This window comes from Cardiocondyla obscurior, linkage group LG17 (assembly GCF_019399895.1).
Source record: "Cardiocondyla obscurior isolate alpha-2009 linkage group LG17, Cobs3.1, whole genome shotgun sequence".
NCBI lineage: Eukaryota > Metazoa > Arthropoda > Insecta > Hymenoptera > Formicidae > Cardiocondyla > Cardiocondyla obscurior.
Window position 1 is genome coordinate 2817028 of NC_091880.1, and position 19970 is coordinate 2836997.

Sequence of the window (19970 nt, forward strand, 5' to 3'; positions counted from 1 at the left end):
AAAAAGATTTCGGAAACTCTGTTACTTTAACAACAAAAAGAGAACTGTGAAGTATTCGAGAAGTAAAGAATTTTTTTTTTGTTTCGTTTAATTGTTCCTAAATATTACAAAGTGTGCATTAATTTTTTATACTGTTATTGCTCTCATGACACCAAGTGAGCCAAACAAGAAAAAGTACAATTAACCGACTTACCAGACTCATATGAACCAATCAAATAATAAAATTTTATGTATTAAAACTATTTTTTTATTTATTTTTACAGAAAAGCATTTTTCTTCCTATATTATTTATACTATTTACCATACTGTATAACAAAATATGATTAAATTCAGGAAAAACTGTCGTTTTTAAAATTAATAAATATAAAAATTAAATTAATGATCTATTATAATTAGTTCATCAATGCCCCAGTCCTCATAACTATTATCAGGAAGGTAGCGGCGTATAATTATAGGAATTTTTCTTTGCTTTAATTCTTTCATTGCAATTTGCAAAGGATCTGTTTCGCCTTCTAATTCTACCATCACAGGAGCACACATTGCTATCTGTAATGCTCTCGTACCTAAAACTCTTGCCCTTTCGTATCTAAAATATAAATTATATAAAATAAGAGAAGTTCTTGGGCCACTTAGCGTCACAATCAACTATGTACTTACTTGGTCATATATCTAGTTGTGATCCTCTTTGATCTTTGAACGCCGCCAGTAGCTTCACTGGCATTCAGCAGTTCAATATTTTCACCTTCATCTTCTTGCTGCTCCAGCTCGATGTTGTCTTCATCATCCACATCGTCAAAATCATCTGCAACTCTACACATATAGTTATAACAGGATGAACTACGAACTAATATCATGCCTACTGCCGATCATTAATTTAAATGGTATTTAGCCGTCAACTCTTTCATTTCGTATCTTTTCTATTTTATTCCAGCTCGCGGCAAAATAACTAAAACACTTAGAAGTAAATTACAAGTAAACCTCAAACATGAGGAGAGGAACCACTCACTCGTCTCTGTCGAAATCTTCATCGGCCATTCTATCTTTATGTATTTATCCCAAGAATGCACGCACAACTTATTCCTGATGTGGTTATTTTACTCGGCTTTGATTAATATAATTTTTATTTCAACCACGCTGTTTCATCCAACAGAAAACAGACCGACGCACTCCACCATTCTACGAGTTTTAAGGGTCAAGTTGGGTAACGGCCAATTTCCGAACCGATATTGGGGGCCTCACACGGCGACGATGTGAAATTCCGGTGTCAGGATTACCACGTTGAGAACGATAATACTGATTGCGTCGTATGGGTACACATATGTATACGTACACTACCGTCAGAAATGGCATTCGTGGTGCTACGACGGCGGCTAGCGTACGTGATCTTGGCGTAATGTGCGTCGAATCTTACACGAAGCGCGCACGTAGATTTGTTGTGGAGCAGCGGTCACCGAGGACTCAGGGGGAACGCGGCCTACTACATCTCCCCACACTCGGCGGCCGAGAGTGGGGGAAGTCACGTACGCCTGGCATATCACGCCAGCCGCCGTCGCCGCTCGTCGCAGCAAATGCCATATCTGCTTTTCAGTGTATTCACTTTCAATGTTGCATCACACAAGTGAGATCTTAATTCACGGGAATGCTTGGTAGATGGAGACTGCTGTACCGTTTTTTGGCGAATGCGTGAGTCGAGTGCGCAGCACTTGTACGCATCGAGTTCGTTAGTCATTTGTTACGAACTGGTGAGGATCCACACTCTACTATTAGATACACAAGCTGAGCTAAGTTATTAAGATACACAGAACATAGCGGAGCCTAAGTGATTTCGCACGATTGGATGAATCTCGCAGCCCACGAAATCCGACCTCCGAGTTCTGCGAATGGCGTAAACGTTTCGTACGCAGGCAAGTGTTAGATCAAGTTGTATATCACTGTATTTGTTACATTACAATTATCCATACGCAATTAAATGTATTTGTGACATGACCAAGTAATAATTCGATTATTGTCGAAAGCAGTTGGCTTCTTACGGCAACCCCTGCGGTACATTGAATGAAGAAGGTGCCTCTCGTCCGAATGCAGTCGCAGAGAATACTCCGTTCTACCTTGAAGAAATTAAGAGACTCGTCAAGCTACGCGTGATCCGACTTAGAAGAAATGAAAACTGATCGTACCGTCAAACGTGATTACTCCAATTGTTCCGCATCCCGAAGCTCCATGCCGCCTCGTTCAGCAATTTTATTGACGAATGTATGGCATAGATTGCCTAATTGCAAAAATAATGTAAGCAACACTGCCAATTAATTTGTTTATTAGGCGTTCTTGTTAATTGCCAAGACTCTCTGAAAGATTATTTTTATTTTATTTAAAAGAGGGACAATAAGATAATAAATATATATATGCATTTTGATTTAATGCTAAATTAGGATTGCACAGCAAAAACTTTTGATACGTAAAAAAAATTTAAAGACGATACAACCGTAAATAATTATGAAAGTTTATAAATGCGGCGGTATAAAAATATGCTACGTTTATTAATACATTGTAATAAATATTTAATTATTTAATTTTGTAACGTACGATAAGAGTGACTCGAAAAGGTGAAACAACCGACTTCATAGGATGTGTTACCAACTGCGATTTTATTTTACAGAACGACACGTAGATGGCGACAATGAACTGTCCGTTAACTTCGACTTCCGAAGCTCCGAGATCAAATCGCGCGATCGTTTTATCCAGGCAAGTATTAGATCTAATTATATATTACTGAATTATATAAAAGTTATCCATGTACGAATAATGTATTTGTTAACATTGTCAAAGGCATACGGCTTGTAAAAATATCTTTACTATCGAATTATTCTCACAATCCTGAGCGAGCAAAATTGTAACTTAACCGTCATTCGTGATAAATGTACTTTCCGCGAACGAAACAAGTATTCATCGTCGATTTAGAGACGACCCGATTATTAGAAGTAATATTTAATTTATCTTGATTTTGATTCTAATTATCCGGACAGGAAACGATTCGTCATTCCGGCATTGATATCTGTAGTACAGCGTTACAACCATTTATTTAACTTTTTATCGCTTTTGTCATTCTCTTACTTTCACCACCATGTTAGTCGAATCTGCCTGAAGAACGACCAGTCGTTCTTGCGGCAGACGTGACGCGATTTGTAAAAGTACCTTCATAGGATCTTTCATCGGTGAAAGCGTCAATCATTCACATATTGATCATCACAATCTTTTTTTTTTTTTCTGGATTTCTGACAGAACTGCATTGAGTATGCAAACACGGGAAAATAATTTATATATAAAAAAAAAAAATATGTATATGAATATATGCCACTTTAATTATTTGTAACGCAATAATTTTTATTACAGTGCCACATGAAGGATTAATCGACAATTAGCCCAGGCGGTTGCAGTCTTTCTTCGCATTTTCTGCAAGTGTATGGAAGGAGGACGCAGCCAACATCTTAGGCATCTTGAGAGGGTGAGGAGCGGACCTTGGTAGAGGCATTGAACTTCAACGGGACAACCTTGGGGTGAGTAATTATTGCATACAATGAACACTTTTTTTGCTGTTTATTTCAATCGCTTGAATGATAATTAGAAATATTATATATTTACACACGTATGTATAAAATGTATACGTTTTTTCATGAGTAACTATTGCGGAAGAAATAGAGGAACAAGAAGGAGGGAACACATGTGTATTCCGAGAATTAATATCGCAAGTCAGAGAGCGTTGACTTTTGTTAATATCCGCATCACGTTATTAACATTATATTTTATATACATATAATAATAATGCCGCCTAACTTTACATTTATTTTAATATGTGATCAAAAAGGCATTTGGCAAATATCCTCTTTTCTTTCGTAATATTTATCTCACTGCAAGTCAGAGAAGTTAATAGTCATTATCGTGTAAAATTTCTTAACGAACACAAGTGAACGTAATCGGAAAAGTTTGTCTATAAAAAGAAGATCGGGAAGGGAAAAAAAAAAGAAAAAAAAAGAACAGCGTTGGCGGTCGTGTACGATAAATTTTTATTTCTCTATGACAGACAACGCAAACGCGTTTCAAACGCGAAGTATAACAATGCTCGTCGTTTCATCGCTGCAATATCGAAATAACTTGGTCGTATAGCGTTCTTCGGGACACGTGTGCATACCGCGAGCACTGTTCGTTAGTACGTAGCCGAGCGATAAAACGACGCCGCTGTACGTCGTCGTCGTCGTCGTCGTATACCTGCAAAGCGTTTGTGAAACATTAAAAGCCGCAATATGCGACATTGTCGCCTAATGACGCCCCACGAGACGCCGCCGCCACGATAATTATTAGCGCGACGGCTTTATTGACGGTACACCGGAGAATACGTTCTCTTCGTTCGTCTCGCACCGCTACGGCGATACGTTATAATTCTGCGCGATGCGACGACGTCACTTTTGTTAATGTCGCACGGGAAATACGCGATAATGCGCGCTGACACCGCGGCTCGGCAAAGCCGCTGCTCGTTTGCACCGCGTTAATCTAGAATTCAGGCACAACGATATCTCGTTTGATGCCTCGTTTGCTTGTTCCCTTCGGCCCCCTCGTTACATTTCGGCGATAGGGGAAGGCACGGCTGTCTGCGTAAAATTATAACGAGTGCTTTATGTGCAACGTTGAGTTTAAGATCAATATTGGACGGTTATTAATTTCTTACGCCTTGATACGGCAATCGCTAAACGCGTACAACTTTCAGAGGATAATCGCGAATAATTTATAATTGGGCAGAATAAACAGAAGTGATGGTGCAAATTGATAAGATCGCGGCCATTGTAAAGCAATCGCGTTATTGAAACGTTTTTATTAAAACTGTATCGACCAGGTCTTACGTTTTTCTTAACTCATTTGCATCATTGTCCCCGTTTGGAAAGGTCTCATATTATTAAGTGCCTTTATATTTTATGTAGCTCTAACGATAGAATTATCTTCGCGTTACATTCTCTGAATACATAAAACAATCAAACATTTAACAGTTGATGAATCAACACAAAACTTTTTTTTTTTTAAACAAATTAAGTAATTAGTACCGAAAGTACGCGCATGATTGTAAAGTGTTGGTTTGCTGAACAATTTACAATTTAATTAGGCTTCGTGGGTTCTGTCATCCGTGGGTGATTGACGCAGGTATCAGAAATTGCTGCATAAGCGTTGCCATTGATTCCCGTTGGGAAATTAACAGTAGCGGGAGCAATTTGCATCACGCAGAGGTCAGGTGCGCATCGACGTCTCCGCTCCGACACGTCGTTGCTCCAATTCGAATAGCTTTACATTTCGTTCGGCATCTTCGAGAAAAAAAAACAAAAAAAAAGGTACTTAATAAAAGTGTGCGCTGACGAATTGCGTTACAAATGTAGGTGCGTTATAAGTTCCACGAAAATTTCACGATAATTACAGCGAAAGTGTTATATCCATAGGCTGCACGCGAGACCACGCGTATATTTGTAAGACGAAAAATTGGCGCTGTTTAAACGTACACGAAGTCCATCATTATTCCCGTTGTGGGTTTGCGGATGCAAATTCAATATATCGCGTGTTGCGTAAATCACGTTTCGAAATATTTAGTCGCGTGACGTGGTTCTGATTTTTTATTTAATCTGCTGCACGCATGCCGCATCTCGCTGTCTCTGCCGAATTTATTATTAATCTTTCCCTTTCTTTTTTTAACTCTGACGCAATAGAATATACTAATCTTATACCCAACTGACAGATTATATATATCTTACGACATTTACGGCGCGTATTAATGTTTACACATTGTCGTACGATTTTAATTGCTATTATCGAAGACCTGGGTTTTACACAATGCCATGAAGTAGCAAGTCCGGCGACCGCAGCTGTGACTTTTCTTTACTGACGTGGAATATGTGTTTTCTCTATGCCGCAACTTACTATATTAGATAATATTCGCTGAAAAAGTAATGAGGGGACTTCAGCGACTTCAAGGAAATTGTCAACAGCTACAGAATATAAAATAAAACATAACTCTCTAACTGATCGTGGGCGTACAAATATATAAACGTATTAATTTTAAATTAGAAAGATATATACAAATATAGAAAAATTTGTAATATATGCACGTACGTAAATCGTAATGAATTATATTTCTGTTTTTTTTTCTTTTTCTTTTTTTTTTAAATTTTATTCAAGTTTGATTTTATGAAATTATTAAAACGTGCACTAGTAGTCGGATTAAAATAATATTTTTATATATAAAGCTTTTATATTATCATCTTTGCTAGAATATATTTTCGTGTATGATTTTATCTCGTGGATGCATTTACTCGGCGGCCGTGTACATTTTGAGATCTCTCTTGATTTCAACGGGGGAATCAGGTGCGAACGGCACGGGACGCGAAATCGGCCGAAACGAGAGCGTGCACCATAAACGTGTAATTGACGCGAAAGCGTAATCGATAGTCCATTCGGGGTACACGCGTGTGTACGTGTACACGTACGCGCGCGAGGATGTGTCGCGCGAGGATGTGTCGTGAAGCGATACAGAGCCGAGAGGAGCAGCAGGTGAGAGATAGAGAAATACGTGAGGCGCGATCACGTGCAGAAAATATGAATATCACGTACGTGCGTACACACGTGAAGCGCGTGTCACATTCGCGTGCCGGGGACACGTTCTTAATTCCGGCATCCTCACGGAAGACTTAATAATAACATCGATGTGCCAGAAAAGCTCGATGTAAATCGCGGGTAGTAATTGTGGCCGCTCTGTGTAGGTCACCCGAATTTATGAAACGGCGAAATGTGCGTATGATCGACACGTTGCCAATCACTCGCGACGATATTGACAGTTTTAAACGCACGGTTGCATTTTAATCGCATGTAATTTAGTATATTAATATTCGATAGCTATTTAATTTCTTTCGGGGGGCTTTTCCGAAATTTGAATTAATAACATTTGAAATATTTGTCTTAGGTAATTTCTCTCGACTCTTTCTAATTTTTTTTAATTTTTTTTTTTTTTATATACTTCTTAGTTACAAAATGTGTCATTTTTAGGCGACTACGCTATTAGTAAGTATCTTGAAAGTCATATTTGCGTTGCCAAGACGAGTAAATCATGAGGTAGCACAATTCAGATGTACGATACGCACGGTATTCAAATTTAACGTACAGATATACATAACTGGTTAACGAGTTTATTCACTGCGGGATTTCGTCAATCTTTCTTCAATGTGTTTTCCCGGAATGCGCTTGATTCAACGTCTCGAAACGCGGGTACCAAGACGAACCGTGTAATTTTACGAGGCTTAAACGCGGTTACCGGGTTTCTGCGGCGAATTTGTTCGGGGACAGGTATCATTTGCATTTTACGTGAGTACCATTATCCGCGCGGAAGTCGTCGGTGAGATTAAAACCGCAAGAGAGAGAAGGAGGGACGGAAAGATCAACGAAGAACAAAAAATCGGTATGTTGCAGTTGAGAAACGTCGGTCTCCTCGATCATAGGTGCCGACGACGCGCGAACCTCCGTAATTCCTGTGTCGGTTCGGCAATCGCGTCGATAAATCGCTCAGACTTATCTGAATATTGAGAACTCCGCCGTTGAGATGACTGAGCCAGCCGAATATGTGCTCTTCCGAAAGGAACACTCTGATCGGATAATTAACGGAATGCCGCGATTAACGCAGGATCTTTACGCAGCCTAATGTAACATGTTTCTCAACGTTTTTCGTGCAGCTGTTCGATACACGCGAGGAATAAATACGGATCTTACGTAATATATTTAATTCTATATACTATATATGCAAATAATAATATAAACGCAGCTGCAAATTAATTTAACTCTGCTTTAGATGTAGAGCTTAACGAGCTTGAACGTTCTGCCCTACTTTTGTAGTTATTTAAAAACAATTAACGTGCACACGAAATTCATATGCATTATGCGTAACAATCGTGTTACGCGTTCGTATTATTCTAGCGCGTGTATTAATTCGACGCGATACGACTTTATTACGGGACGTGCACCTGTACATCACGCGCGGCTCATCAACGCGAAAGCGATAGCGGCAAGCAGCCTCGATTAAAATTTTCTTTAGAAATCGCTGAAAGAGGGCTTAAAAAAAAAAAGGAAAGAAAAAAAAATGGGAAAGAGAGAAAGAGACAAGGAAAGAAAGAGAGGGTAAGAGGAACCGGCGAAGTCTGCCGCACGTCGCGTCGCGCATAACGATAATGGAGATTACAAACGCCAGTCCGTCAGTTTCTCATTCTGGGAGCGACGTGTGCTTGCGCAATATGATTAAAAGAAGCAGATTATCGTCGACGAGGGGCTCCGGTTGGCGGCCGCCGGGACGTAAGGGGTGCCGTGGGGTGAGTTCGCATCGAGCGGAGTATAGACACGAGAACGATCACTTATCGGGCTTTATTAATTTTCTTGATGGGACCTACTACGTGTGACGGATTGTATGTCGCGCGAATAAAGCAGCATAATGCCGTCGGTCGATCGTCGTGTAGTGTTGCGGATAACGAGTCGATTTTGCGGGGCAAAATAGCGGCGCTAGGTACGTCGAAACTGCAAACTCGAGCAGAGGACCTGGGACCTCTTCTTCTTTTAACAAAAAAAAAAATAAAAAGAAATCAAATACAATATTAATATAGAGTAACACATTTCGCGAGACAAACGCGATAACTTTTCGAATGCTTTTACGAGATAAAAGTGCATAATTTAAATTTGCATGTCCCGGCCGATTAATGCTTTTATTATAATAGAGGGAGGGGAGATGAAAGGAAAAGACATACTTTATTTTTTATCTTCGATCGTTCGCGTGATATAAGGCGAATGCGATCGTGTGGTACAGGTGCAGAAATGATTCCTATGAGATATCTAACTAATTCCAAATAATAACGGTCTGCGTCTTTTATTCTGTTATATGAATTTATGAATAATGTAACGTATCATCTATTTCTTTATGTACAGTTATATGTACGTTATTCTCTTTCGCTTTCTTTTTTTTTTTTTTTTTTTTTTTTTCATCTGTACCCGCAAATAATTTGCGCTTAGATATGATATCCGTTCGTGAGGAACATGAGCAACTACGTACTGTCATGCAACGAAAGATAAACAGAATGTAGTCTGTTATCTAGTAATTAATTATGTAACAAAAATTTAAGATCTGTCGCGTTGTTAAAACGTGTCTCACTTGAGTTGAATTCAAATCGTAGATAACGTACGAGGTCTTTTTCTTTTTATCACAAAACAAGCATTTAATAACGGACGATTAATAAAATTAGAATAAATAGATACAGTGGCGTAAATAAATAATTATCGACAGTAGCGATTATCGAAGTATAGATTCAAATTTCTATAAAGCAAGTGATCAATTCGCTCGAAATAAAAAAAGTTACGTAAAAAAGGGAAGAAAGAAAAAAAGAACAAAAAATCGACAATAACTAAATGTGAGTAAAACTCTAGATAATCAAATAAAATTATTTCCACCAGTTTATCGAGATAAAAGACGGCTGCCGTTAAGTATCGAGTGTACGCGCGAGGTCCAAATAATTTTATTTCTTCGTATCTATTTTCTATTGCGTATCTTGCGATAGAAACAATTGGGAGAAAATTACGTCTATGACTATAGGTTGGATCTAGGTTCAATTTTAATAAAAGGGGCCGGCACACACATTACGTCAGGATATCGCGTCTCAGTCCCACGAGTCTCTTTGTAACAAGTCAAATAATTGATGTGTACATAGCGCACTGTGGAAACAGGACGTCACCTTGTCACAAAGAAATCGAGAGTCGAGGGTGATATGGGTGGCAAATGTGGCGCGCGATCGTCGATTGGAGCTCCTCTACTGGGATGGCTGGCATGAAAAGTTAAGGGGGGGGATCTGTTTCTGCGTAAATAATTATCTAACTACGATCAGATCTATACTTAGCGGAGTCGGAATTTTATTATTTGAAAAGGGAAATGTTAATAAAGCAGTTATCTTGGTAATGCCTGTAATAATCGATTTTTACTTTCTTGAATACAGCGTAACGTGAAAGATTTAAATTGCGCGATGGATATTACACGAACTGTAAAAATGTATATCGGATCGGCGCGTAATTGCCATCATGAATGCACGAACTAGCGTTAACCGATGTTATTCACGACAATAATCGCGGTTGCACATTGTGCTTCTCGCTCGCAATCGTTTCGTGCGCAAATATCACAGACCGCGGCTCGCGATGCTCTTGATTCCTAATCAAATGCATCCATGCGGCGAGGAATCGTCATACCGGTGTTTGCACAGCTTTACACGCGGTTTGCGTGATATATTGTGAAAAAAAAAAAAAAAAGAAAATAGAAAATTGTAAAGCTCGGGAGAGTAAAGCAGTAACGAGTGCTTATTTAACGGTAGCGATATAACAGGGCTTAGATCGTTATCTAGTACACAGACGTATTATTTCCCACCGATGGCAGATTTCATAGCGAATAATCTCTTTGAAGAATGATCTTCCGTGAGTATATAGTATCGTACTGAACAGCTCGAATTTATTTATTATTAAAAGTGGAAATTCTTTGAAATATTATATTTCGAATTAAAAGCACCGAAAGCTTGTAATCTCTCCATGATATTAATTTTCTTGAACGGAAACAGGAGTGGTCGAAATAATTTGCATCGTTCAAGGTTTCTGTATTTTTTTTTTCCTTTTTACAAGTACTTTTTTTTCCGCAAAAAGTTAAAAGTAGCATAGTGTTGATTTATCGTCAAACGCGCCCACTATTTTTCCGCTAAAATCTCATTAAAAAATAAAATTGTCAGCGACGCTTAAATTTTCTCACTGGGACGTATGTCGCGGTATGTCAACAGTCGGCGGGTGTCATTTCCGTTTGTGTTCGTTGAGTTATGCCTTCTGATTCCTAATCGAAGAGCGGTATATGCTTTGTTTATTTTGCGGCAATATCGGCGCTCTTTCGCGTGTGTCTAACCGCGTGCAGTGGCAATACACTGGTATATTATATCTGCCCGGTACCACGAACGATTATTTGCCGTGTCATATACAGCCGCGGCTATACGTGCACGTTATGCGGGATCCACGTCGCCGTTGGCAGCGAATGTGTGCTTGCGATCGGTATCGGGGTTCGGCTGGATGGCGACGGCGACGACGGGTCGTGAGCCTTCCTCCTCCGTGTTCCAGGCGCGATTACGTTCCTGCGGCATTACCGTGCCGCAGGATAATGAAAATAAAGTGGTGGATAAAGAAGCGACGTGCGCGATCGATACGAACAGGTCTTACGCGAGAAAACCCTTCGGCGACGCCGTGGTAGTCGCGAAAGATCGAAAGGGCTCGCGCGGCGAGAGGATAACAGGTGGGGCTTTGTGGAAAGATGAGCGCGTCGCGAACATCGTTTGTCTCGAAGCCGAAACAGGGAGGAAATGTTTGCTTAAGAAACTGGTAAAGACTTAAATGCGCACGTCGCATAGAAAACGTTCGTAAAATAAAAAAAATTATTTATTTAAAAAAAAAAAAAAAAACAGAAGAAACGAAATTGCGAATGCGAGCATATAATTTGGAGTATCGCGGTCAGTTAAAGGCTAATGTTTATTATTACAAAATAATGCGACATTTGTACGAGTTCTTTGGACTTTAAATTCGCGGAGAGAACAGAGATTACGCAATCCTATCGCATTCAAAACGACCCGGCATGCAGGTTTTCGTATTCATTCCGGTATTTCATGGTGGCTAGCCGCGTGATTGTTCGCACGGGCACGTTGCACGCGTGTATCGCCGATTTTACTGATGGCGTTAGCAGGTGCAGCGGAGCGCGATGCGGGGTTTAACGTCGATCTGTAGCACGCGAATCGTGGTTTGGCGTAACAAATCGAGGGTATTTCCTCGTTTTCTTTTCATTATACTGGAGGGATGACTTTTATGCCCATCTGCTGTTCCGCGTGCGTATCGATATGATTTACGGATCGACTATTTCTTTGGATGGTAATCCTGATGTATCCGACGCGTAACGGAATTAACGTTGAGAAATGACGAGGGGCACGCGTAATTGGCAAGATAGTCTCCACGAAATCTGCCGGTAGTTCGCGCTTGCTAAATTTGTCGCGTCTTACTTTTTTAATTATTTTGCAAAGATTTCCATTATTAATATTATTGCTTATTTTTTCATTTTTTCTCTCTCGCTGAAATAAGAAACGGAGTAAAACCGATGACCAGAATTGACTGCCAACGAGAGAGCAAAGTTAATAAAGTTGTGAGACCTGCGTCGGGTGGGGAGAACGAAATTACTTTAATCGCGGGCACACGACGTTAAAGGGATTAATAAAAAGGCACCGTAACGTTTCATGTGTGTCTTCACCGTCGATGCCGCGGTCTGCCCTTTTTCTTTTTTTTTTCTCTTCGGCGGAATCGTCGCTTCTCTCGGTCCATTTTTTTTTCTCTTTCGTTTATGAGAAAAAAACGTGACTCGTCATTAAACGATATTAAGCCATCACGAAACGTAGTCGACAAGTGCAGTCTCAGAGCCGCAATTATGTATCCAACGTTAAGGAACCGCTCTTCTCGCGCAGTGTGTTTAATGCGCGCAGTGTAAATCGCTCTCGTATCGAAACGCGGTATTCGTGCGATCGTACTTAAGTCGTTCACTTTTGCGCTTTGGATTTTTACGAATTTTCACGGATCGAGCGCCCTTCGTTGATATCCACGTTCATCATTCGATACTACTCAACATCGCGAGATTTTAGGCACAATCGAGGAATAGTTTAACCTCGATTCTCTGATCGAAAGAAAGGTAATTTCTGATGGAATTAAATTCAAAGAGTGCAGACGCTTTTAAATTTTAATTGAAAAAAATCACGAGCAGATGTACCCGCGATACTTGGGCCGCGCGATAGTTGGCCACACGGTGCGAGTGATTGAGAATTTTCAGAATGAAATACGAAAGGATGATCGATGGGATCTTATGATAAGTGCACCGCTCCCGCAATCGACGGGGGCACCATTCGTCGAATTCGCGACGGTGGTGCAGAACGTTTAAAGGTGTAATTAAGCTGTCAATAGCTCATCGGTTTCGTCTTTCGCTAATCGAGGTATTCACACTGCAATTAGCATCTCGGCGATAGAATTCTTCACTGCCAACTGCAAAGTCATCTTTGCATTAATCACTTGAGCAAACGTGCACGGTACGCATTATAAAGAAATCAACAAAGCAGAAAAGGTAGCGATGAAGTAACGACTGATTGTATATTTCTTTTTTTTTTCTCTCTCTCTCTTTTTTTTTTTTTTTTTTTTTTTTTTAACGGAGAAATTAATCTCGCGAGAACAGACACGTATAAATTACAATGATCCTTCCGTCGTAAATGCAAGTACTTGACGTAGAAGCAGCCGGTGAGCGCGTAACATGAAATCGTTCGGAAAACGGTCAAGTGACGGGACGATTTGGGTTGAGAAAAATCACTGCTAAGAACGCATCAGTGTCATGCTCGCATGAAATGTGGACCCTAAGGGTCTTTAACGAAGGGTTCCTTGACCGCGGTAGGAAGCCCGTGAGAGATCTGTATCTTCGTGGCTAAAAATATGGCGGGCGCAGGAGGGAACGCGAGGAACGCGCAAAGGAAGAAACAAGAAAAAAAAAAAAAAAAACAAAAAAAGGGCCAGGGTTCGAAGTTAGAAGGAAGCGGGATATCTGGGCGCGCGCGTGTGTCTTTAACCCCGAGTGCATCGAACGTAGGGCATTTTTGCGTGTTGTATATCTTACCAGCGATTATTTTGCCGCCGATTATAACGGGTTTTTTGCTTTTTTGTACGGCCGCGCGATAGTCGAAGTTGTCAGCTGTGACGCCGGGCAACAGATGTATTCGTTAACTCGACTCTCGCGGAGTATTTAGCGATGCTATCGACCACCATGATCTTGATTTACTAATTACTCATTAAGGCAAATCGTAATTTATGCGAATGCTGCCAGCGCGCGCTCATATTGGAAGGTTTCGCCGATTCTACCTGCATCCCTTTCCAACGGTCTGGTTCCTCAAAACCGGACCTCGTTAAACGGTCGGGTGAAGCGAAAACAAAGAAATAAATTAATAACTCGTGCATGTGTGACGCGCACGAACCGTCAAGTCGGACGAAATCTTCTGCTTCTCGCCATTCGCGAGTCTCGTAAAAATCAGCGCAATTAGTCGTCCTACGGATCGTCCCTTTCAACCCGTTGCGACCCAGAGTTCGCCGACCGGCGGCAAGTCGGGCCCCTTTTTCTCCCCCTGTCTGCCTTCTCTTTCCTCGCTTTACCTTCTTCCCCGGCGTTCTCTCTCACCCTACTTCGTGCCATGCTGTGCTTTGCGGAAGATCGGATTTGTCAGATACTCGAGCGAGGAAGGTGGAGGCAGAAGGGGAGTGAGTCTTAAGTGGAGGGCATCCGGCTGCCAAAGGGCCCCGAGGGCCCGGCCGGCCGGAGCAGCTGTTTTCGGGTGCGATGACACTTGCCGTCCCGCGCTCTCAGCATGCCCGCAGCAACGGCAACGGCAACGGCAACGGCAACGACAACGTAACGCAACGCCCGACGCGCGACGCGACCCGCAGGGCTCCGCAAAAAACCGCAGAAGGGCGAACCTTCAATGGGGCACGTGCCCTTACGAGTCAATTCACTCGCGAAGTTTATTCTTGGCTTTTCTCTTATGCGCTTCTTCGTTCTCCTCCTCTTCCTTTCTTTTCTCCCGCGTACATATGTGTATAATTGATATCCGATGCATCGTCAATGTAACAAAGTCAATTTATCTTAATCAAATGTGCGGTCGCCCGGCCGCGAGTGAGCATCGGTCTCTAGAAAAAAAAAAAAAAAATTAACAAAGAAGAATCAATAAACCTGCTTCTGTCCTGAGATTTTATGTCTTTTGTAAAAAAAAAAAAAGAAAAAAAGGAACAGAAAACCAGAAAAAAGAAACGACTTTTGCGCGCTAATTAAATTTTGACGCTACTAATAACGGTCTCGATAAAATCGTATCTTTATCGAGCGGCCACTTACGTCGATATTATATCCGCGTGAAACTGAAGCGCGTAATATCTATGGCTCGCTTTTCGTAACGATCGTCATAACTTCCCGGCGTGGCGGCTCGGCTGAAATAAATTATTCCAAGAATTTTCCTGCACGCGAGAGAAAAAGAGAGCGGGGGAGAGAAAGCGAGAACGTTGCTGTTCCTGCCCCTCGAGGGGGTCGTCTCACAGCGGTTTTTACACAATTCCCCATGTCTTCGTGTCGTATCAGCGACATGACTGACGTTTTTATTTGCATTCGTCGTGTCGTGTTACACGGCCGTACTCGCGCGCGAAAAGCGCTACTTATCTTTACAGCTTCGTATTGTATATACGATCACACGTACGATCGCTTCAGCCCTCGTGGCATGGCTGGCGATCATTATCATTAGCGAGCGGCGCGAGTTATTCTTCCTCTCGGCTAATCAGCGATGACCCACTTCATTAAACCCTGTTAAATAATTTCCATATCGAGTGCGAGTGATCTGTCTAACTTCTCCGCTCCTCTTACCTTACGTGAAAAGAGTCGTTTTTTTCCCCTTTTTTCGCGTAATTACACGTGAATTACTAATAATTTTTTAACTTAGCTTTTATCCGGATATCAGATTTATATTCCCCGCTCCCGCTTATTCGTTAAATTTCGAACGCGTTTAATTTTTATCGATGTTATAACGCTTGCTTTTCGTCAACGTTTGCCGGTTTTACAAGCTGTTGTTTCGTTACATTTGTTTATCTGTCGACGCTCGCTCGTCTTTATTTTTATTTTATTTCGTTTATTCGCGATCGTCGGTATAATAAGAAAGTCGCGCGTTTTACATTTCTTTGTTCCTATCGTTTCGAATTCTAACGAGTCCGTGTCATAATTAATTATCCGAACGGAATGTATCGCAACTTTCTCTCTGCATTTAGAACTCGTGGTTTTTAACGCGAAATGAAAAACATTTGGTTTCCTTTATAAATTCGTGGATTTACATTGATTGGGCTTTCGACTAAATTGTAAACAGAATTGCAAGGGCGAGGATTAGGAGCGTAGTGTTTGCGTATGCGGGTGCAGGGTCTCGAATAGGATCCGAGTAACCCAAACCTCAGCAGGTTTTTCAGATGCAGGTGGTTTGCCAGCATGCGAACGTATGAATAGAAGACGAACAGGTGTATCTACTCATTGTGAACATGCAGAAGCGTACCGTATATTTGCACGGACGACGCGGAGAAGACGGTTTCCCCGTTTCGTTCTTCATATTGTCCGCAGGGTTGAGCATTAACGCAAATGACACTAAACATACGAAAGGGATGATATATTAAATATATATAAATATATATATTTTTTTTTACTTTGTTCAATTAGTAACACGCGTAATTCAACAGCGGTGAAAAAAAAGAACAAAAAAACAAAATTTATCTCGCAAATAAATTCCGAGTTATCGGCGACACGGCAAGCGGGAACGCGTTTTTTCGCTTCGTATTCTTCGAATAATGTATGAGAGGCAGTGCGTTATCGGTAGATAAAAGGAGAAAGGAGAAAGATACGGCGAAACGCGCTCAGAGAAAGCACCACGACGTCTCGTGGGCGCTGGACTATATAATTATACTTATTCGATATCCATCGCGGATCGTCGCGGTAATCCCGTCGATTATTAACACATGCCTAGGATCAATATCTTGCGCATCCTTCCTCCTCCCCCGTATGCACCGCGCCTTATGTCAGGGGGGCTCGACATCGAGGAGCCCGCGGGCCAACTGCTGCACTTGGCTGCGAGGCTGCACTTTCGATAGTGCGGACGACTCGGCGGGAGCCACGCGCCGGGCCTTATGGGCCTCACGGGGTAATTAATACCCCAGACGAAGTACGCCTGTATGCGAGCGTGTACGTGAAACCGATATCTTACGCCCCCGCCGTCCGCATCTTCTCTCCCTTTTTTCCTTTCTCCCGTCCCGCCGACTCGCCTCTTTCTTCTTGTTTTTTTTTTTTTTTTTTCTTTTTTTCCCTTATTTTTTGTTTGAGATATTAGAGGTTCTTCTCCACGGAGGCCGTATGGGCCCTGTAATAATTGGCACGTGCAAAAAGGGGACGGGCCGCCCTGCTAGCACGCTGTGCGCTGCCCTTAAAATTCGACATTGGGTCAGTGATGCGCAAAATTGATCCGGTAGATCGACACGTTAGATTAATTCGCCTATCCAGCCGGGAGCGAGGGGGAGAGGGAGCAGCAGGTTATATTCGCTTTGAAAAAACACACAAGGTGCACGGCGATGGCGCGATGGTCAAGATTTGTTTAACAGTAATTAGTCGTTGTGACGTTTGCCAAGTAAAATATATTACGTAGAAATGTGTGAGGAAACAATTTATCAGTCAATGTTCAATCAAAAAGATGTATAAATAAGTTCAAAGTATTTTAATTAATTTATCTACTAAGCTAAATATTAAATAAGGATTATCATCTTAATAGATTCATATATAAAGATGAAAATTAAAATAATGATCCAACTTTATGTTGATTATCTCATAAAATACTCAAAATTATTAATAAAAATACGTTTAGACTTGGTAAGATTTAGATACGCAGATTATTTGCTTTTATAAGAAATTAAATAAAAAATACCCAAATTTGGTATTTTAATTAAAATAATGTTATTAAAAGAGTCGATATATACATATATATTTCTTTTTTTTTAAACAAGATTAAACAATTTTTATTGAAAGATGATAATCCTGCGAAAAGGCATATTGAGAACCGCTGTTGTAGCCACGAGAACGGGGAGGATTGAAGGCTCGAGAGACGCTGAGGGGATTATTAAACGGTGGTAATAGCGGTAATAAACACAATTACAATAATCTCGATGCTCGCGAGGCAGCGGCTGACCTCAGCAGCAAAGGTATAAAGTGATTTAGGTATGATGTATCGCTTGACAAACGATGTCTTCATCGCTCCAAGCTGCAAGCGTCACTCTCCGAAATTATTAGAACGAAACGAAGCTTACGTTAATCGTAATTGATTATTTATGATATTATTAGCTACGAAAGCCGCGCAAAGAACGCGTTGAATCAGTAACGCGTTAAATCGGCCACGTGAGTGAGCGCGATTGCACTTTTCCGCCCATAGACGATCGAAAGCGCGATTCGAAAGCCGCGGGAGATTAATTGGGCCGATTAAGCCGAGTGCGATTAAAAGAAGGAGGCGGAGATAAGGCGGCAATCCATAAAAAGTCAAATATAGCCGGGCGTCGGCAGGCGATCCGGAAATAAACGCGAGTGCATTTAAACGGTGCCCCGATTGTTGTTGCCACTTTGGTAGCCCCCTTACAATATAAGAGTTACTTATCTTACGAAATAACGGCGCCAATTATTTATTCGCCGAGGAACTGAACGCGAGAAATAAGTTTTCTTCGGTATTTTTGACCGCGGTAAGACAGCTTCAAATATTTACGCTGTTTTTCATAGTTTCTACTCACCTTACCGCGAGTTTCTCTCCAACCGGCGGACAATGCGCATTTGCACCGGCGACGGTGGCCAATCAAGTATTATAATTCGTCGTTCGCCCCAGAGCGACGCATAATTTAATGCAAACAAGACCCTTAAAGATCGGCCAGCAGCCACTTTAAAAGTCACTGTTCACGCCTGTCGTAATATTTTATGTACGAATGAACACCGGGACCCGCGGGGGTTACCTTTTGTGTCGCCACACGTCACCCGTAATTTATGTCCTTTTAAATAGGGTGAATCTATAACGGGAGGGTGGGGAGGTCAGCCTACCACCAAAAAACCACGGAAGAAAAAAAAAGAGGGAAAAAGAAATCGTTGAATGCGTTCGTCTTCTCGCCTCGTGACCCGGCTCCCCAGTCCGTTTGCCTACCGAAACTTGTCGCGGGTGTAAATCACACGTGACATTGCTTTCGTTCGTTTCCAAGGGTGAAAGCGAGCTCGATCGAGTGAAAATTAGGACGAGAATTATGCAGTATTTCGCGCCTTGTCGGTTAGCACCTTCGGGCTCTTCAGGATCTCGAATTCGACCTTTCTCCTGAGCAGGTTCTCTCGATTTTACGGGGGATGTCTCGGCTTGACAGGGGTTGGATTACACGGGTAAACACGTCGAAGGTTTCGACTCGGTGAACACTCGGGGGGCGGGAAAGCGAGGAGCACTCTTGGGTAAAAATACTCGGAATTATAACGCATTCACGTAGACATTTTTTGATATCGTGGGATAGTCCGTTGCTCGAGGATGGGAGCTATAAAATCGCAGAAATATCACACGTGGAATAATAAAATTTAATAAAAGTATGCGTGCGAGAGAAATAATTTAAGTCAAATTTTCTATAAAAGTTTTTTAAATTTTTTTATTTAATTTTTCAAAAGATTGAATTCAGAAAATCGATATGTTTTTTTTGTTCTTGTAAACATTTGCGTGCATCTGCGACTTATTTTGAAGCGGTTAGCCTCAAGTTTATTTGTGGTATTGAAAAGCTGTTGCAATTGACGTAACGCGAGCGGAGGCTGCGACGATGTTATACGGGTAAACGGGCAGGTGGATCTGAATAGGCAGAGGTTTAGTAGCAATAAACGTCTGGTGTTACGTTAGCACGTAAAACATGATAAGCGAGAAATACGTCGTTCCCTGTTAGTTAGAGACCGCGACTTTTTCAGATTTTATTTCTTATGAATGAAAAGAATTAATTTTATTCTTTCCCTTGACCCTACGTGCGACTTTAAAAAATGATTGGAACTCCTGGGTGTAAATCTAAGAGCTTTAGGCGACGATACGTTGAGTCCAGAAATTGCCAAGTTATATTTATTATAAAAAAAAAATTTAATAAACGCATTCAGTAAATCAAATACGAATGATCGTTCGTCGCGCTTCTTAATTTTAATCGCAAGGTTTGTTCTAGTCATTTAAAAAAAATTACGAATGTAGAACGTCAAATAAGCACGAGGGTTCTTTTAT

The 19970-nt window shown here is 41.2% G+C and overlaps 1 protein-coding gene and 2 long non-coding RNA genes across 3 annotated transcripts in view; 2 read left to right on the forward strand and 1 right to left on the reverse strand.

Moving 5' to 3' along the window:
* Positions 1 to 224: 224 nt before the first annotated feature.
* Positions 225 to 1346, reverse strand: Rpii18 (RNA polymerase II subunit RpII18). The gene is made up of 3 exons (XM_070668480.1): positions 1007 to 1346; positions 658 to 810; positions 225 to 586 (listed from the first exon to the last, which is right to left on the reverse strand). Exons 1-3 carry the CDS (start codon positions 1033 to 1035, stop codon positions 376 to 378), a joined length of 393 nt encoding a protein of 130 aa, XP_070524581.1. The 5' UTR covers positions 1036 to 1346; the 3' UTR covers positions 225 to 375.
* A 113-nt stretch (positions 1347 to 1459) lies between these two features.
* Positions 1460 to 2733, forward strand: LOC139109428 (uncharacterized). The gene is made up of 3 exons (XR_011546834.1): positions 1460 to 1904; positions 2019 to 2283; positions 2654 to 2733. It is a non-coding gene; the product is annotated as an uncharacterized lncRNA (long non-coding RNA).
* Positions 2734 to 3382: 649 nt separating this feature from the next.
* Positions 3383 to 19970, forward strand: part of LOC139109296 (uncharacterized) — a 111446-nt gene continuing 94858 nt past the window's right edge. The window contains exon 1 of the long non-coding RNA XR_011546815.1: positions 3383 to 3551. This is a non-coding gene — a long non-coding RNA (uncharacterized lncRNA). The remainder of the gene's footprint in view (positions 3552 to 19970) is intronic.